At 45.0% G+C, this 19,712-nt stretch overlaps 1 protein-coding gene across 1 annotated transcript; it reads left to right on the top strand.

Moving 5' to 3' along the window:
• Window positions 1-1,632: 1,632 nt before the first annotated feature.
• LOC120032866 (insulin-like growth factor-binding protein 4) lies at window positions 1,633-18,020 on the top strand. The gene is made up of 4 exons (XM_038979080.1): window positions 1,633-2,656; window positions 12,204-12,358; window positions 12,934-13,059; window positions 14,908-18,020. Exons 1-4 carry the CDS (start codon window positions 2,296-2,298, stop codon window positions 15,043-15,045), a joined length of 780 nt encoding a protein of 259 aa, XP_038835008.1. The 5' UTR covers window positions 1,633-2,295; the 3' UTR covers window positions 15,046-18,020.
• Window positions 18,021-19,712: the final 1,692 nt, after the last annotated feature.

Here is a 19,712-nt window from a genome sequence, read left to right as displayed (position 1 = left end):
ATACTTACATTCACTGTGCGAGACTAGACGTTGGTTTCTTGCAGAATGCTGAGACATTTGCTGTATACCCCTGTCGTTTTCTGCTCATTTATTGAGAGAGGGAAGGAAGGAATCTCATCGCTAATAACATGTACCACCCACCTGAGTGGTACTACACTGCCTAGTGAGGTTTGGCCCACGGCCCAGGGCCCAGCCTATGGCAGCGGGCCACCAGTCTGAAGAATGAAAAAAAAGAGGGAAGGAAAGCACACAAAGGCATTACAATACATGCTGGGTTACCATGGTAAAACACAAGCAGAGGAACATAAAAGAGAATTGGCGTCGTTCCAGCCCTCTCTAAGCCTTGGAACCAAATAGTTGTGAATGAGAAAGATCCTGGACACACACATATACACACACGTACACAAAAGACACAGACACTAACGCACACGTTGGCGGCCTACTAATTTACATTCTCTAATTTACAAACACACACCCACAATCAGAACACTCCCAGCTAGCGGTGTAATTCAAAGTTAGCTGGCAAAGCCCTCTGTGGGAGAGGGGAGGCTTTTTTAAAGACCTGTGGGAGCAGGGCTACCACGTGGAGGGCACTTTCCATTTGCCTTTTATAGCTGACCCGCACAGCTAGTTGGAGAGAGAGAGAGACAGTTTCTTATCTTTTTCACTTGCTTTGGCAAGGTAAACATATGTTTCCCTTGCCAACAAAGCCCCTTGAATTGAATTGAATTGAATGGAGAGTGAGTGAGTAAAGGGCAGATGCGGAGGGAGGAAAAGAGGGATGCTGGTGCCTAATGAACTCGTCTTCTCACACAACACACACACTGGCCACGCTAACCACGGCCATGTGCAGGAAAGGGACATGAGGTTGCCCAAGCGTTGTTATTTCAACAATGCTTTGTCATTAGCTGGAGGTGTATGTGTGTGTGTCTGTGAAAGAGAGTTTAAGATGGCATGGAAGTGGTTTTCGTTTGTGTGCATATGAATGCCTTTTACTGCGAGTGAGAATAATAGCTTTCCAGATACGTTCTTCTCTCTGTGTGTGTTTGTGTGTCAGAGTGCAAGTTCATGTTCAGGCTAGTGTGTATTTAGAGAGAGAATGAGAGAGGGGGGATGAGAAAGAGAGAGAGGGGAGAGTAGGGGTTAGTGGTTCAAGGAAAGCTATTGTAATGATGTGAGTTAGCAATGTTTTGTGTTCACAGTCATTGTGTTAGGGTGAAGGTGCTGCCAGCTCTTGAGTCTGAACGTGAGAGAGGAGAAGGCTTTAGTTACATATTTTGTCGGTGTGATTCTGTGTTATAAAGGGACAAAAAGTGAGATACTCATTCTGTGAATATTCAACACAGGGAAAGAGAAAGTGAGAGTGGGTACAGCGAGAGTGAACTTGTGTGTGTGTATGTGTGTGTGGAGGGTGGTTCAGCTCAGTCTTTCTTCCCTGCAATTCTGTGCGAGCATTCAAGATTGAGAGAGAAAAAGTGAGGGAGAGAGTACGTGTGTGTGTCTGTGTGAGAGCATGAGTGAGAGACAGCGAGAGAAAAAGAGAGAGAGTGAGGGAGCGAGAGCGTGAGCGCTTAGCCTGGCATTTCTTCCCTGTGCCTTTCAGCTCCTCTCCCCCTGAAGAAGGAGGCGTGTCCATTGGCCAGCAGTATAAATTCCAAGAAGAACCACTCGTGTAGAGCCATTCTCAGGAGCAACCCATTGCACTGCACCCCATATGGAAGAGGAAATTGCTACTCGACTTGAGAAACCTGATGCCCCTTCCCTACACCTGGACATTGGCAAACCACAGACTTTTCTCTTTGCACTATAAGAGGCTTCATGGGCTCTGTGTGAATTCTACTTGAAGGGACAAAGACTCACCTAAATAGACATTTGTTCTACTTCCCAACAAATAACCACTTTGTGCGACTCAAAGACTTAAAGACTTTCGTCGCATGGGAGAGCAAGGACTAGATATTTAGCATTCTTTGATCTACCTGCATTATTTTTCCAACCTCCCAAACATCCTAGGGCTAGGAAATCAAGCCTAAAAAAAAGGCGAGGTAAAACAGCGGGGACATTGTGTTCCAACTCCTGCCAAAACCCCTGCCACCCGAAACACCAACCAGCGGGCAACATCAAAGACCAAACCCTCCAACCGCCTCCCTCCCATTCCTTACCCTCCAAAACTAAAGCAGAGACCAAACAATTGTGGGTGAGAGAGCAGAGAAACAGAAGGAATACTAACAAACGAACTGTGGGAAAGTGCAAGAGAAATCGAGGGTAAAGATTTGAGATCACGCCTTCGGGACTGCCATGGTGCGAGGTGGCGGTGCGGCTATAGCGCCGCCCTGCTGGGGCCTGTGGGCGGTGGGCGCCCTTTCGCTGGCGACCCTGTGTCTGACGGAGGAGGCCATCCGCTGCCCCGTGTGCTCCGAGGAGCGGCTGGCCAGCTGCCAGCTGCCTGATGGCAGCTGCGAAGAGACGGTGAGGGAGGCGGGCTGCGGCTGCTGCCCCACCTGCGCCCTGGCCAAGGGGGTGCACTGCGGCGTCTACTCGCCCCGCTGTGGCACGGGGCTCCGCTGCTACCCGCCGCGGAACGTGGAGAGGCCCCTCCACTCGCTCATGCATGGCCAGGGAGTGTGCACCGACGAGAGGGATGTGGAAGAGAACTCAGGTGAGACAAGAGGGAAGGTGTGGTTGCGGGATACCGGTATCTTTAACGCTTGTCCACTGATGTGGCTGTATGTGCAGGTGGCATCACTGGTGGTCACCCTCTGTTAAAAATGGGCGATGCATCATCCCACCTTCTTTTCTTCAGTTGTGGTCCAACTCTCCATATTGTATTTTAGGCTACTGTACGCAACACTCTTAGTGGCGCACTGGCACGCCTACCCAGAATTAGGACATGTGTGCATGAGAACACCGCCACCTCAATAGCCTCAGTCGTTTTCCAGGTTAGTACTGTATATAATATGATGTAGCTGTAAAATCAAGCCTGGCGGACTGGTTGGTATCGCTCTCACACTCTCTCTTCCTCTCTCATGTTGGATCATAGCTGGTCCGGTTGGACCATACGCAGTTAAGAGGGCCAGGGTGCCGGGGCTGGGCCAGAGTGTTCTCTCCCTGCTCCCTGTTCTTACCTGAGCTGGGAAAGGTGTGGCAATGTGCTGCTTGTTTGCTCTAATCTCCGCTAAGCCTCGGCCCAGAGCACACACACCAGCTCTTCACGCATGGCCTGACCTGAGAGCACACAGTCCCCCCGCTGTTTTGCGCCCGGCCGTACACAGTAAAAGGGCACCTTCTGCCTTAGACAGAGCAGAAAAGCTATCGGTCAGAGAGAGAAGCACTGTGGGGATAGTATGGCTGGGCGTGTGTGTGTATGGATGTATCAAATCAAATCAAATGTTATTTGTCACATGCGCTGAATACAACAGACCTTACAGTGAAATGCCCACTTACAAGCCCTAACCAATGTAGTTTAAAAAATGAAATAAAATAAGAATGAGAACAAAAAATTAAAGAGCAGCAGTAAAATAATAATAGAGTTATTAAAGTGACTTATGCATAGATAATAACAGGGAGTGTAAAAGAGGGGGGGGGGGGAAATCAAATAGTCTGGGTAGCCATTTGATTAGATGTTCAGGAGTCTTATGGCTTGGGGGTATAAGCTGTTTAGAAGCCTCTTGGACCTAGACTTGGCGCTCCGGTACAGCTTGCCATGCGGTAGCAGAGAGTACAGTCTATAACTAGGGTGGCTGGAGTCTTTGACAATTTTAAGGGCCTTCCTCTGACACCGCCTGGTATAGAGGTCCTGGATGGCAGGAAGCTTGGCCACAGTGATGTACTGGACCGTACGCACTACCCTCTGTAGTGCCTTGCGGTCGGAGGCCGAGCAGTTGCCGTACCAGGCAGTGATGCAACTGGTCAGGATGCTCTCGATGGTGCAGCTGTAGAACCTTTTGAGGATCTGAGGACCCCATGCCAAATCTTTTCAGTCTCCTGAGGGGAATAGGTTTTATCGTGCCCTCTTCACGACTGCCTTGGTGTGCTTGGACCATGATAGTTTGTTGGTGATGTGGACGCCAAGGAACTTGAAGCTCTCAACCTGCTCCCCCACAGCCCCGTCGATGAGAATGGGGGTGTGATCAGTCCTCCTTTTCCTGTAGTCAACAATCATCTCCTTTGTCTTGATCACGTTGAGGGAGAGGTTGTTGTCCTGGCACCACACGGCCAGGTCTCTGACCTCCTCCCTATAGGCTTTCTCGTCGTTGATCAGGCCTACCACTGTTGTGTCATCGGCAAACTTAATGGTGGTGATGGAGTCGTGCCTGGCCGTGCAGTCATGAGTGAACAGGGAGTACAGGAGGGGACTGAGCACGCACCCCTGAGGGGCCCCCGTGTTGAGGATCAGCATGGCGGATGTGTTGTTACCTACCCTTACAACTTGGGGGCGGCCCGTCAGGAAGTCCAGGATCCAGTTGCAGAGGGAGGTCTTTAGTCCCAAGATCCTTAGCTTAGTGATGAGCTTTGAGGGCACTACGGTGTTGAACGCTGAGCTGTAGTCAATGAATAGCATTCTCACATTGGTGTTCCTTTTGTCCAGGTGGGAAAGGGCAGTGTGGAGTGCAATAGAGATTGCATAATCTGAGGATCTGTTGGGGCGGTATGCAAATTGAAGTGGGTCTATGGTTTCTGGGATAATGGTGTTGATGTGAGCCATGAAAAGCCTTTCAAAGCACTTCATGGCTACAGACCTGAGTGCTATGGGTCGGTAGTCACTTAGGCAGGTTACCTTAGTGTTCTTGGTCTGCTTGAAACAAGTTGGTATTACAGACTCAGACAGGGAGAAGTTGAAAATGTCAGTGAAGACACTTGCCAGTTGGTCAGCGCATGCTCCGAGTACACATCCTGGTAATCCGTCTGGCCCTGCGGCCTTGTGAATGTTGACCTGTTTAAGGTCTTACTCACATCGGATGCGGCGAGCGTGATAAAATGTACGTGCTCTGTGTGTGGGTTTGTATATGTATGCATGTGTTTTTGCGTGTGTGTTCAGTGTATATGTGTGTGTGTGTGTGTGTGTGTGTGTGTGTGTGTGTGCGTACACTATATATACAAAAGTATGTCATCCATTCAAATGAGTGGATTGGTCTATTTCAGCCACACCTGTTGATGACAGGTGTATAAAATCGAGCACACAGCCATGCAATCTCCATTGACAAACAGTGGCACTAGACGGCCTTACTGAAGAGCTCAGTGGCTTTCAACAGGGCACGTCATAAGATGTCACCTTTCCAACAAGTCAGCTCGTCACATTTCTGGCCTGCTAGAGCTGCCCATGTCAACTCTAAGTGCTGTTATTGTGAAGTGGAAATGCAACGGCTCAGCCTCGTTGTTGCACGAAGTGAGGTCCATAGAGAAATGGTTTGTCGAGATTGGTGAGGAAGAACTTGAATGGCCTGCACAGAGCCCTGACCTCAACACCATCGAACACCTTTGGGATGAATTGGAATGCTGACTGCGAGCCAGACCTAATCGCCCAACATCGGTGCCCGACCTCACTAATGCTCTTGTGGCTGAATGGAAGCAAGTCCCTGCAGAAATGTTCCAACATCTAGAAGAGTGGAGGCTGTTATAGCAGCAAAGGGGGGACCAACTCCATATTAATGCCCATGATTTTGGAATGAAATGTCCAATGAGCAGGTGTACACATGCTCTTGGTCATGTAGTGTCTGTGTGAGTGTGAACTGAATGTAAATGTGTGAGAATACATTATAAGTGTATTTGTATATATTTGTGAGTGTATGCATGAGTGTACTGATGTAGCTGCAGTATATGTTGGCATATGCACCATATGTGTGAATGTATGTTCATCTCTGTGTGTATCCTGTTATCGATCTCAGCATGTTAATACGTGGCTATGCGTGTGTGTTGTATTGCAGGGAACCGTGTGTGTGTGTATGTGTATGTGTATGTGTGTGTGTGTGTGTGTGTGTGTGTGTGTGTGTGTGTGTGTGTGTGTGTGTGTGTGTGTGTGTGTGTGTGTGTGTGTGTGTGTGTGTGTGTGTGTGTGTGTGTGTGTGTGTGTGTGTGTGTGTGTTTAACAAGAGGAGGTAATAAAAGCTGCCTGTCTGCCTGTATGAAATTACTCTGTAATGGAGTGCGGCCAGTCTCAGGCTATTAGAGCTCTCTGCAATCAGTAATTCATTCTCACTCTCTTCATGGCCCCATTCCTCCTCCTCCTCCTCTTCACTGCAGATGTCTGACTGACTGACTCCTCTTTTACTGGAGATGTCTTGTTCACTTCCCTCTGCAGACATCTTGATACAACCCCTGTCTTTTTCCTCTCACGGTAGTCACATTCTTCTTCTTCCTACTGCAGCAGCAGAGGTCTGGTTCCACTTGAACGTCTAATACTGTATGGCTTATCTGCTATTCCTGTTCCATCGTATTCTTCAGATTGCAGCAGATGAAACTGTTCCTGCTTTTTAAAATTCTTCCTCTCTTCCCTTCCAAATCAGGGGGAACTCGTAGGCAGTTTTTCACGGTGGCGATTTCTATTATGCCAAAGAAGTTTGGTGGCGATCGTAAAAAACGCACCGCGTATGAAGCTATTCACTCATTTGTTCCAGATTTCATCCACACTGATTGTTCCAACATCGCTTCTTTCACCAGCACCGCTGCCATGACCTCCAAAGGTTATTGGTAATGGCAGTGAACTATCTCCCAGTTCCAAGCAGCACAGCAAGGCAAGACTTTGGACAGACTTGAACAGCCCTCAACTTCCAGGCTGCGTCTGACATGGCACACTATTCTCAGGGCTCTGGTCAAAAGTAGTGCTCTGCTTTAGGGAGAATAGGGTGCCATTTTGGATGCACTTCCAGAGACTCAAGTCTCCAGTCGTCTCCAGCACTGCTGCATCAGTTTCCCCCTGGGCCTGGATGAGTTGCTGCTCCTCTCCCCCTGCCTCGGAGCGCATCGCCCACTGTCCAGCTCTGCTAGGATGAGCTCATCGGCACGCTTGCTGCCAGAGCAGAAATGAGAGCCTTCTGCTCTGTGCGAGGCCAGCCTAGGTTAGGCCAGCACATAGCGTGACTAAACGGAATCAGAGAGAGGGGGAAAGCTGTTTAGTGCATGATAAAAGGTTGACTGTCTTAGTTTTGGCTTCGTACCGTCCTCTGCATTGCTTAATCTGGCTGAATGTTTTTCCCTCAACATTGTTTACTGAATGGCTTCGTCATCCACGCCATTGTGTTGTCCGTTTGAGGCGAGCAGCGCTGAAGCAGAAGTGGGCTAAAGTGTAAAGGTTCAGTTCTCGTAAACTCTCTCGACAAGCTAGGGAGTGTCAGCGATTGATGAAATGCTAAACGGTGTCGAAATGTTTGGATGTTTTGTTTTCAGTGTTCTGGAATCCTACTATCCCAGTGTTCAGCTTCGGTTGACCCCCCCCCCCCCCCCCCCGAGTCCTGTCATAAAGCAAAGTACCCCCCAACGTAGCCCTACTCAATAAGTCTTACATCAACACTTCAGTGCAGCGCCTCTGAAACCCCATGCGCCAGAGAGACAGGAAGAAACGGGGACGAGAGAGAGAACAGAGAGAGAGGAAGAGATAGGGAGTATGAGAAAAACCCAAGCCACAAGTATACGAGTTCCTTTGTGGCACATTTGCCGGGTTTATCCATTATTAAACCGAGGGGTACATCTCCTTGAGACGCTTCCCGCACTGCCCCAGACCTAGCAACAGTGAACATGTCTGATAAAAATAGAAGAGTTATTTTTTTAAAAAATGGAACGGATTCCCAAAGACAAGGACACCGTAGAGGGAAGTGTATGACTGATCCTGAATTGATAGCACATGTACAGATGACATGCTACCATAAAGCAGCAGTCCCAGACACTGAGATGCTGCCTCATATCCCAATGAAACGGTCAATACTCAGAATATAACATTTTCATACGTTTTGTAAATAAACTATTCCCAAAGCTAGCCTACCATTTCCGTGGACTGACGCACAGACCATTTAAATCTGAGGAAGACATACATTCAGTCCAGATTCAATCTACTGTACGCCTTCTGTTACATTCCTTCAAGTTCAAAGCTGCAGTATTCGTAAACTCAATTTCCATAGCAACTGTAAGTACTGGAGTACATTCTGCATCTTATCATGTCCTGCAAATCTCATGCAGTTCCTTAATAACGGATTCCTAGAAACTCTCTCTCAATCCTAATTCGTCGAAATCATTATGAGGGCTTGGAATCCATTCAGACATTCCGACTGCGTCTCCTTTGGTGTCATATTCAAATGCTTCACGAACCTTTTAAACTTGGACATGTGTAGTATTTACAAGCAGATACAGATGTCAATGGAAATGCCATTACTGACATAAGGTGTTGCGGATGCCATTCATGCTGGTGGTAAGCTTACAGGAGCTACATGTGTCTGATGTACAGTATGTATCTGGATTTAGGCAGGCCTATCAGTGGCACTTCTAGTCGACCATCTGTTTTTGTCAACCATCCACAACTCTTACGATGTGAGGAAAACACTTGTCTGTGTGCTCACTGGAATTATGAAACGGATACAATCATTTCTCTGTGGCCAATGAGGATATGTTGGGGAATAGGGCAAACCAATTGCAGATGTCCCTGAGGGTGTGTTTTGGTCCTTATTATTTGCTTACTTTGGGTATTTATCCCATTTGTACAGCTGGGCGTTCTGCAGCAGAACTCAGTAAATGTGATTAGCTAATTGATCCCTCCGTGGAACCATGGATTTAGGACCAATCCTGTTGTTGGAGCTGTGGAGACAGAGATGCACAAACAAAGCAACTGACGGCGAGTAACAACACAGAGCGATGATGAGCGCTCGCTAGCTGGTCGTAAAATTCAAATACGCCTAATCCTCGGAGCACAGTGAAATCAAAGTCCCTCATAAACTGTGTGAACGTATTAAACAGCAACCGCTCCCATCATGCTTTGTTTCGAAACATCCAATGCAAACACTTATATTACAAACATCTGGCAGGGGATTCAGCCAATGGTGCATTGTTTGAACGGGCGTTCATTAATTTTGAGTTAAGCCTGTTGTTATGTATTGATGCACAGTTTGCACACGAAACATTTCATTTCTAAATTCAATGACTCACTTATCTAATGAATCCAGAGACTCAAATATACTGCAATCAAAATGTGCTTAGTCACTAAGGACAATGTTACTATTGGCACGAGTAGTGTGTTGCTGTAATGTTTTATGTTGTTGTATTTTGGTGCGTGAACCTGTTTTGTGGGATATTCTTACGGTACACGAGCCAAAACCACCCAAACCAACCAGTAATTACGGTTCAGTTGTTATTTCATGGATAATTCATTTTGGCCCACATGGCTGCTACATGGTTTAAGCAGAGAAGTCAACTGAAAGTTGAAGAAAAAAAAGGGAAGGGTAGTTTTGAGCACATCCCTTTATATTGTAATAATGTCCACATGTATTATTTTATAGTATAGAAATATGCCACACAAAGCACTATGGACCAATAAGCTTAAAATACGACCCCAAAAAGTGGAGGGTAACACTTTAGTTAAACACATTGTACACATTCTTGCTAATGCCAGCTGACATATAGAGCAATGAATTGACATAGGATATGCATGTGGGAGACAAGTTGTGTCAAACGTGCACTATTTACATTTAAGCGTGCCAAACGCCCACTGTCTCCTCACCCGGATTTCCACTGATGCAATGACGGCTGATGATAAGCATCTCGCTAGCTGACATACTATAATGCTATATAGCGTAACAAAGTCCAGCCTACGGAGCCAGACATGTCCCCCGGGACAGTGTTGAGACGAGTTCACATGCTCCATCCAGACTCCCAGTGACAGCTGCAACTGAAACATTGGAGTTCCATGCCACCCTCTGAACCTCTGTGGGCTGGGAGTGGGAACACACCACCAACATTCCCTGGCAAACACCTCACTGGAGGAAGGTTAAGTCAGAGCAAATGTCTGAAAAATGGTTTGCAACTGGGTCGGTTGCAGACAAATCTGCATTAATTCAATGATATGACGGAAGATGACGATGGTTTGAGGGATACAGCAGCTCTTGAACGCACGTTAACTTTACATGAACCTCCCTGTTGACATGTTCATGGCCTTTGTTTTTTTAAACGCTGTCAAAACAGAGGGAAATGATAGAACCTTTATCAGAACAGTCGTAAAATCGAGTCTATCTTTATCTTGGCTATCCACCTGTGGCTGGGGTTGGATGCGAGTGGATACTGCACACTGTCCATACTTGCGGTCTTCATCATAGCTCTTGACAAAGGAATCTAGCTGAAATGGTTGGCCCTGGCTTTTTTTCCTGTTTGTTTAACATTATACATTTTTATTAAAAGAACATTATACTTGGATTTTTTCCTGGAGTGCGTCCCGTCCTTTCTATTATTCATCATAGCAGCCTGCCTTGTGCCTTAGCCTGGCTGTGTTTGAAACTGAGATGTTGACACAATCCTCCCGAAACCACACAATGAAGCAGCAGCTTCCTCCCCAGAGAACAGCGGTGGCAGCAAACAGGACATGGCACCCCTGACCCACTTTTAAATAACTTTGGGATTGTATGAAATGGCACTCCAAAAGAGCATGGATTCGGCAAACCGCTAAATGGCAAAAGAGGGGAAGAACAATTTATAGGGAGACGGGAAAACAGCTGAAGTCATGCTGGGTCTGGCGGAAAGTGCTGATGAGTAAGGCCAACAGAAACATACAAACCCCCGGTCGGCAGAACACAGCCTGTCAATGAACTTCAGAGCAACTCCCTCACCTCAACCTCATGTAGAGAGGTACGGTATAGAAATGTAAACCTCTCGTCTCATTACTGAAATATGACTAGAATAGCTAATGGCAAAACCCTTTACCCCAAGTCTGAAACAGCCAAAGGTCACCTTACCTCATGAGTAGGCTAGTCTATCCATTGTTCAATAACAAAAATAACTTCACAACAAAACCTGTTGATAGCTAATTGCTATTTAATCCTAATTACAGAGTGAATTCCCTTGGACAACGTGGAAAGGTCAGAGAGAGCAATGCAGAAGATCTGACTATGAGAGAAAGTAGGTTCCCAGAAGCAACTGGTATTACGCCACACTGACGTGAGACGCCATTCGTGCTTTGATCTTTCCAGCGATCTGACAGACAAAGCTCAAGGAAGCACAAAAGTCCAGGCTCTGGGTGCTATGGTTGCAGTGCCAACCCATGAAATGCCACAGGTCACAAGCAGAACCACAAAGAACAGTTGGTTTGGGAAAAAATGTGTTTGAGTTACCAACCAACCCTGCAAAGGCCACAGGTGAACAGTCAAGCCAGAACAAAACAGCTGTAAAGCTCTCCACACTCCATACGTTTGCCCACCGGCACCTTGTGACACTGCAAAATACCCTCTTCCAATCTCCATCTAGTAGAGTGAGGGTTTCTTTTGCTGTAGGGGAGATGGAAGGGGGGGGGGGGCAGTTTCCTGAGGAAACAGCTGGCTGCCTGCAGGGCCAAAGAACTGGAGAATTATTGCAAGGTAAATGTGGCACAGGCCACAATGGGTAGGCAGGCAGTGAGGAGAGAGGGGGTGGTCATTTCAAATGCATCAATAGCTCTCCTTGGCAGAAGTATGGTGCCAGTGGTTAAAGGAAGACCAAGAGAGCTGAGGTCCAAATTGAGATTACTGTACTTTACCCCCCTGAGTGGGAACACCACTGTTTGTCCTTGATGCTAAGCCGGTTCTTAGCCTACAATTCCCCATGGTATTTTCATCAAATCAAATCAAATGTTATTGGTCACATACACATATTTATGGAAAGATATCTCTCTGTTGGTATGACAACATTTGCGTTGGGTCAGATCAGTGATATACTGTAAATTAGGTACATTAAATTATACATTTTCATGCAATCAACAAATTGCGAAAAGCCTCTGAGAGGCGGTGTAATTGACAGAGAAGCTTGTCAAAAATGGCATGGTCTATTGTTTCAACTCTTGTGGTGTGACACGTATGAGTTGCGACCTTGTACGGGTTGGGATTGCGAGTCTTTCATGTGTTGTGTAGGTTGTAGCTCTAGAGGTTTCCCTTGTAAGAAAAGGTCTCTTGACATTGATGGGACTTACTGGATAAATAAAGGTTTAAATAAAATGTCGGTGACTTGTAGTGTTGTGACTCAATGTTAACTGTTGTGTCCCACAGCGATGGATGAGATCATCCCTGAGCACCCCAATAACAGCAACATCCGCTGCAGTCCCCAGGACAAGCGCTGCATCCAGAAGACCCTGGCCCGCCACCCCGCCAAATCCACCAATCAGAGAAGCAATAACGCCAGGGAGGACCCAAAGGCTGCCCTGGTGAGAGCACCAACCACTGTTCACCTCCGTATAGGAAAAGATTACACATAAAGATTACCTATAGGAAAACATTACATACGCACATTTAAAGTATTTGAGCAGGTGCTGGATATAAAAAATAATGTCACCCATAGCTTTCAACTAGAGTCTAGTTGAGACTTGTTACTAGACCGACACAGGTCTTAACAGGTGTTTTCAATGACTATTTTACAGATCAAAATCCAAGAGTTTAGCAGTTGGGTTACAAACGGCATGTAACCTATTTATTATTTTTAGCCCTCATCATTTAATGGCCATCTCATGAAACGTAACCCAGGTGTTCACTGAAATCAACAACAAAGGGTAGTATAAAAACTCTTTGCCATTTCCAGATACCTACATGGACGTATAAAAGCATACATGGCGTACATTTCCAAACATCTACATGGGCCGCACTAGCCTGGGTACCAGTCTGTTTAGCTAACATTCCACTCCTTGTACTCCGTGTCATATGCCAAAGATTAACATGACAGGAGTGGCAAGGAGTGGAATGATAGCTGAACAGATTTACGACTAATTCCACTGGTCGTCCTCAGGCTCCGTGTCGTGCTGAGCTGCAGAGAGCGCTGGACCGACTGGTGTCCAACACTCGCACCCATGAGGATCTCTACAGCATCCCCATACCCAACTGTGACAAGAACGGAGACTTCCATGCCAAGCAGGTTTGTCGACTGACAAGTAGTCATTATCCCAATGGTATCTATATTATGCACTATTCAGGAAGTACTCCGACATACTCTGAAATGGCACCTTATTTATTCCCTATGTAGTGCACTATTTTTAACCAGAGCCCTATTGGCCACTACCAAAAAAGTAGACCACTATAAGGAATATCGTGCCATTTTGGATGCAGACATTTATCCAGGTAGTCTGTGGAGAAGGTCTTTAGCAAGGGAGATCCGATCGTCTATCATTCACTCGGTCTGGTATCAGACAGGCACATAAGAACACACCACGCAAACAATCCCCTCTAACATTGTCACGGCTCTATTAGCCAGAACACAAAATGGCCCTGTAACAGCATTGTTTTATGTGAGCATTTTCTCCTGCCAAGACTCCACATCCACAGACAACCAAAGTGATTTATCAAAGAAAAATCGTGCTGAACCGTGTATGTACAACACAACACAGTGGTTAACCTAAAAGGGTTGACAGTAATCGCTTCATTGCAGTGATAGATGTCATTAGCTTTTCGAAAAGCTATTATTTCTCGCTATGTCTGAAATGGGCAGCTTTGTAGATAAGACTGGGAAGAATCTGAGAACATGGAGCTAGATAAGGCTTGTTGCTCTGTAGAGCTGAATACGCTACGAAGCAACAGGCGTAGCAGAGTCAGTCAGTGATAAAAGGCTTACCCTGCCAAGGGCATCAGAGTCTGGGGTTAGGCTTGATTGTGTAACACAGTTAAAGTAACCTCGTCTGCTCTTTATAGTGTGTAAAAGGCATCTGTTTACTGTTTATCTATAATTGCATTGTGGTAGAACTTTACGGCACCCGTTGTGAGCATAACTAAGGTTATGAGAGGTCATCTGGCATCTGTTCATTGCACAGGAGGAATCTCAATAGGAAAGTTGAGCCAGGCTGATGGGGTGTTTCAAAACCACCCCAGGCTATGTACAGATACGTATCACTCAGTGGTTATGATTCATACAACTTTGAGATTCTATTCAATTGATCCGTATTCACACTGGTGAGATTGAGGGGCTTGAGAGAAAGTTATTAACAAAGGGAACAATGTCAAATATAACAGTGGTTTGAATTTGAAGGTACCTCAGGTTTGAATTTGAAGGTACCTTAAAGATGGAATCCGCAGGAGGGTGGAAAAATCGCCACTGGCCGCCCTACCACCGTTGTTAATGTTTTTGTTTCCGAGCTGAGGAGAGTCGTGCAGCATGGTAAAAAAATATATTGTAGTACAGTACTCTTCTATCGTGCGTGCAATGATGTCCGAGGATGACTAAAAGTGTTTGTTGTTTGCAGTAACTTCTTTGTTGTAATATCACAAACGGGCGTGGCATTTCACCGTTAAGTAATCCAGCTTTAAGGGAACTAAGTGCTATTAAGAAACTGCAACAGCTTATGCCAGAGTTCCTGTGGTTTTCTGAGCAAAGTTTTCTGAACCAAAAATATATATTTCGTTGTTGGACATAAAATACTATAGAATCACCAGGAAATCAGCTCAAAGTTATTTTAATTTAGGAAATCTGTTCCCAAGTATTCCCATAAATAGAGAGGCATATGTGATCGTATCACAATGTAATCAAGGTTTGAAATGATTCTGTTTTTGTCAAATAGTATATCTGTTTGAGATTCTTGCGGCCAATTTGCAGTGTACAAATTATTTATAACTATGTTCCAGCCCCCGACCATCCGCTCAAGGAAAAATCGCTCCATTGCTGAATGTATTTGGGGACCCCTACCGTATGCCATTGATCTGTATCATATGCCTATCGTGCAACAAATGCCATTTGGCTTGTGACTGACACCTGTCTTGTTTCTTGTGTCTACAGTGCCAGCCAGCACGTGACGGGCAGCGGGGAAAGTGCTGGTGTGTCGACCAGAAGACGGGCATGAAGCTGCCGGGGCCCCTGGAGCTGCGGGGGGAACTGGACTGCCACCAGCTAATGACTGCAACCATGAGAGAGTGAGGAGGGGACCGGCGGGGCCCTTGGGGGGCCAGGGCTAGGGCTTAGGGCCAGCCAAATTCTACTGGTGCTGTTTAGTTACAACTATGGAAGGAAAGGACTTAACCCTAAAGCCTCACTTCACGTGAGGCTAACGGTACTTGCTTGATATGAAAAAGATAAAAGGAAACCATAGAATTTTACTATTGTTTGTTTTCGTGTGTGAGTGTATGTCTGTATGCATCGTTTTGAGCACATGTGTGTATTTTACGATTCTGTGAAGTTAGGCAGATGCTCTTGCTTTAAATAACAGGTGGCAAACAACATACATGTTGTAAACACTCTTCTCAAAACAGGACAACATTGGTTTTGTGTAGTCTAGTCTACTCTGATTTCCATCTCTTAGCATCTTTGAAACAAAAAACATAAAAACTTGACGCATGAGTTAAGTGTCCTAACATGACTCACCATCGACCATTCAGCAGCAGCTATAGAATAGAATGAATATTGGGAGTGTGTGTGAGAGAGAGAGAGAGAATTACCAATTGATGATAAGCCACAGCTTTTCACAACGTTTGGCGATATGAAGTGAAAAGAGAGATTACTTTTGAGAGAATAAACTGTACCTCTGAGAGGAACTCAGAATAGATGTGCTTTATCGCTATCCCCCTTCTCGCCCTCCTCTCCGCTTCCCCCCTTCTCTTTGACTGGGAGCTCTCTCTCTGGCTTATTTGTCCAGGGGGACTGGCAGCATAGCTGGGCTCAGGACTCTGTACACTGCTGATAGGATAATCTTGTTTCTCCAGCTGGGGCTGAAGTGCTAAGACGCCAGTGCTGCTGCTCTCATGTTTGTATGAATATGCTTCTATATACAGGATTTCTTTCTAACCAAGAGACTGCTTGTTGGCAGTATTGTGTAGTTTATAGTGGTGCTATACACTCATTGTGCCAAAACCCCCCCCCCATTTTTTCCCCCTGTGCTTTTTGGGGGATTGTTTTTAGAAGGAAACAGAGATACAAACTTCCAGATGAGGGGGACGATCTTAGAATAGCCTAAATGTTTGACTGACCACAAATACTGTCTAGTTGTCACACAAATATCTCCAAGTTTTTATACGACATTGATGAAATAAAACGTTCAAGTAAATACACGGATATCCGTGGGAGCATTACTATAGTTAACCGCCTGACTGTTTCATGGACTAATGTAGTGACTTTGCATGATTGTAGCATGTGTGGCTAGTGACAACTTCTTATGGCTAGAAGAGAAGAGGACTTTATGACTGCATGATGAAGAAACACGCTCTAGACAGCCTCTGTAATTGCTAGCTAGCTGAAACGTTCAGAGAAACGTCAGATGTCTATATAATACCATTAGAAACCTCACAGTGAGATAGCATCCTGGTCATACATGGACTCCCTCCAGTATAAGTGAACACCCTTGACTTTTACTCTGGCAGAGCCAGTTATCAGGTTTGACATCATCGATGAAGCAGTGTATGAGCCAAGGAATCATTGATTTGTATTATTATGTTGACAAACTTACTGGTGCATCATACTCTACATACCGTCCACATATACTACATGGACAAGACTGTTAACATCCCTACAGCGATTTGATTGTACTGTATTGCAAATGGGTGGAAAAGATCATGATTGGTTCCCTCGGGCTATGATCTATGATGTGATTGGTTGATTGACTGACTCAGGCTTAACCTGTGGAGCACAGGGAGTATAGGAGAGAAGACGGCCCTTGAATACAGGACAGTCTGATCAGTGAGTTCAGTGAGGTCGGTCGTTTGTCATTTCTAGAAATGGATAGTGCACTTAATCTCCCTGAGAGTGTTGGGTTACTAATTGACTCCAGGAAGGATTCATCTCGCCTGGACATTCATTATTGGTGTTAATAGTACACTGGCACAGTTAGCTTCATGTAGAGCGAGGCGAGGGGACAGGGCCGAGGGGGTAAACCAGACGGACGTGGGCAGTAGTTGTCCTGCTTCCTCTTTCAAGAACTGAAAGAAGAGTGCAGGACAGATTGTCCAAAAACAGACTCCTACAAATGATAGGCAGCTCTTTTTGTCAGCAGAGATGTGAGTAGATAGACTAGAGGGAGAGGGAATAGAAAAAGTGTGAGTGACAGAGAGCTGGAGAGTTCCAGCTACATTTGTATCGCACTGATTTGCTCTCACAAAGCCACATTGTTTCCGTAAGGCACACAGCTTTTACCATTCACTCTCTCTCTCTCTCACATACCCCTCTGGTTTGACAGAGGAGCCTAGAAGTCATTCAAGAGCTTTCCTCTGGCTGTTATCCAGAGCAGCAGAACACGTACTGTAGCAAGTCCAACTAAGCCCAACATAGCAATGCCCTTCATCACGGTTGTGCTGTCATTGCTGCCATGGGTAATGGGGACAGAAACATCTAATTTCATTAGGCAACATTGAACACTCACACCTCCCTGCCTGGGGTCAAAGTAGATAGAAACCCAGCTGTATTACATTGCCATTCAGAATCACAATATCAAAGACATTTGGGTCGATGTGTGACAAGACCTGACATGAGCCAGGCCAAAGATAATTATTGCGGACTTAGCCAACTGTACTGTATCTGTAACTTGCTTCCTTGTAAAAAAAATAAATAAAAAAAAGAATAAAAAACTGCCAAAGTTATCCAAAGGGTCTATGGGGATATTGCATGGTAATACTGTTGTAGTTTACTTAGCGGTCCCTCAGTCAATGACTTATCTTCTGAACTAATTACTAACCTGTAGACATTTACTTAGCCTACATTTGACCAAAACTTTGACCGACAAACAAACATCCCCAGTGGGCTGGTTGAAACGTCCAGTTTTGCCTGCTTCTGGGTCATTAACCTTGAAACTGAGCCTCTTGATGATCACTAATAGTTCATAGTAGCTTCTTCTCAATTGACAAGTCCCTAAAACGTTTTTTTTTTTGGCTCTCTGAGGCTATTCAATAAAACGGGATGCTCTTACTTTCCGCCACATTCCACCATGACATCCACTATTCCCCTATACTACATAAGAGCAGTTCCACCTCAGCAGCCCCCAAATGAAAAGCACATATTCCAAAAGCTGGTCATATTTTCATTGTCATTGTAAAAATTCCTTGTTCTAAACCGTAATCACACAGAACTTCAACAAAGCGACTGATGTCATTCCCAACTAGAAAGACACAGGAAACGGTATTAAGGAAGGAGATATACTGTAGCTGATAAGTTGATTGTAATTCCAAACACAATGAAGTAACACGAACATTGAAAGGCTTCTTCAAAGAAGTTACAAGGAAGAGTATTTTGAGGCATGAAACCCCCAAAACTATAGGAGTGCTTTGTGTACATTAAATGTTGATATTCCCTTGTCATGTACTGAATTAAAAAACACCATACATAAGTCTAAGGCCTTATCTTTACAAGTAGGCCGTCATTGTAAATAAGAATTTGTTCTTTACTGACTTGCCTGGTTATATAAAGGTAAAACAAAGTAATATGAGTCCTAGAACATTCCATTTCTGTGCTACTGTAGATATTATCTCTAGGTAAAGTAGTGATATGTTTCAAGTCAATGGTCCTGCTTTTCCTTTTGGATCCAAGACCTTCCGTGTTTAATTTACATTCAACTGTGTATACTTACACTATATTACTTGATCTCTAACTTTTGCTCTACTGTATTTTGTATTTCTGAGGGATATTCCAGTTTGCCTTGGACTTTACCTGTTAATTCTACTGTAAAAAAATTCAAAGTAACTTTAGCATGTGTAGCCTAACTATATACTGGGTTTAAACATGGCGAGATCTTGTAGGTGTGGTCCAGAACAGGGCCGTGCTTTACAAACATTGAAGAAAACGCAGCAAGAATTTTTGCTTGTTACGGAATAATGAGTTGGTTACCTTAGAGGTTTTTACTCTATGAATGAATTGTGTACATTGTGTCAGATCCAATGAAATGATAAACGTGTAGCATCTGATCTCTTGCCTGATTCTTTCCCCCTCTAAACGGCTGCATGGCATGTAGTTAAACTGTTCATGTATGTTAGATCATGTACCAAAATATTCCATCACATGGTAGATACTGAGTTCAGGGAAAGTGTATACTGTGCTAAGTGTAGGCCATACTGATTGCACACGAACCGAGGGTGCACTTCTAAACGGGTTGTTTCAATCAATACTTCTGGATCATCAAAGGCTAAGAAAACCATCATCTCATTACTATTTTCCAGGTCCACCACACAACCATAGCTACAGGTCAACAGGTCAACCGACCGAGTCAGAAAGTGCTGAAGTTTCTGTCAACTGAACATCTGAAAAAAATCTCAAGAATGTATTTTGCCGGATGTAACTTTTGAAGACTTGTTAACAGAAATATATTTTCTAACTCCACTTAAATATACACGTCGTTAACAGTAATACTCAAGGCACGTCCAACAAATACCTCAGGAATGATACATCATAATAATGTGACTGCCACCGCTTCTAAAAATACCTGCACGGTCCACCACCAGAGTAAACTTTCAAGGCTGCTTAGTTCCACTCCCTGAGTCTATTGGTGAGCCATACAGGCTTAAGAAAAACTGTACCTGAATCAGAATGGGAATACCCCGGACCTTTCAGAAAAAAATCCCATGCCTAATCCAAAATGGGAACTCAGTAGGGATTTAAGTGGAATCCTC

This window comes from Salvelinus namaycush, chromosome 39 (assembly GCF_016432855.1).
Source record: "Salvelinus namaycush isolate Seneca chromosome 39, SaNama_1.0, whole genome shotgun sequence".
NCBI lineage: Eukaryota > Metazoa > Chordata > Actinopteri > Salmoniformes > Salmonidae > Salvelinus > Salvelinus namaycush.
Note: the sequence above shows the minus strand (reverse complement) of the source record. Positions and strands in the feature narration are given on the sequence as shown.

What these genes read in the sequence shown, in the direction of transcription:
- LOC120032866 (XM_038979080.1), top strand. Translation starts at nt 2,296, where the DNA reads ATGGTGCGAGGTGGCGGTGCGGCTATAGCGCCGCCCTGCTGGGGCCTG. An exon ending in GGATGTGGAAGAGAACTCAG is followed by an intron (nt 2,657 to 12,203) that starts GTGAGACAAGAG and finishes TGTGTCCCACAG; the next exon opens with CGATGGATGAGATCATCCCT. An exon ending in GAGACTTCCATGCCAAGCAG is followed by an intron (nt 13,060 to 14,907) that starts GTTTGTCGACTG and finishes TTGTGTCTACAG; the next exon opens with TGCCAGCCAGCACGTGACGG.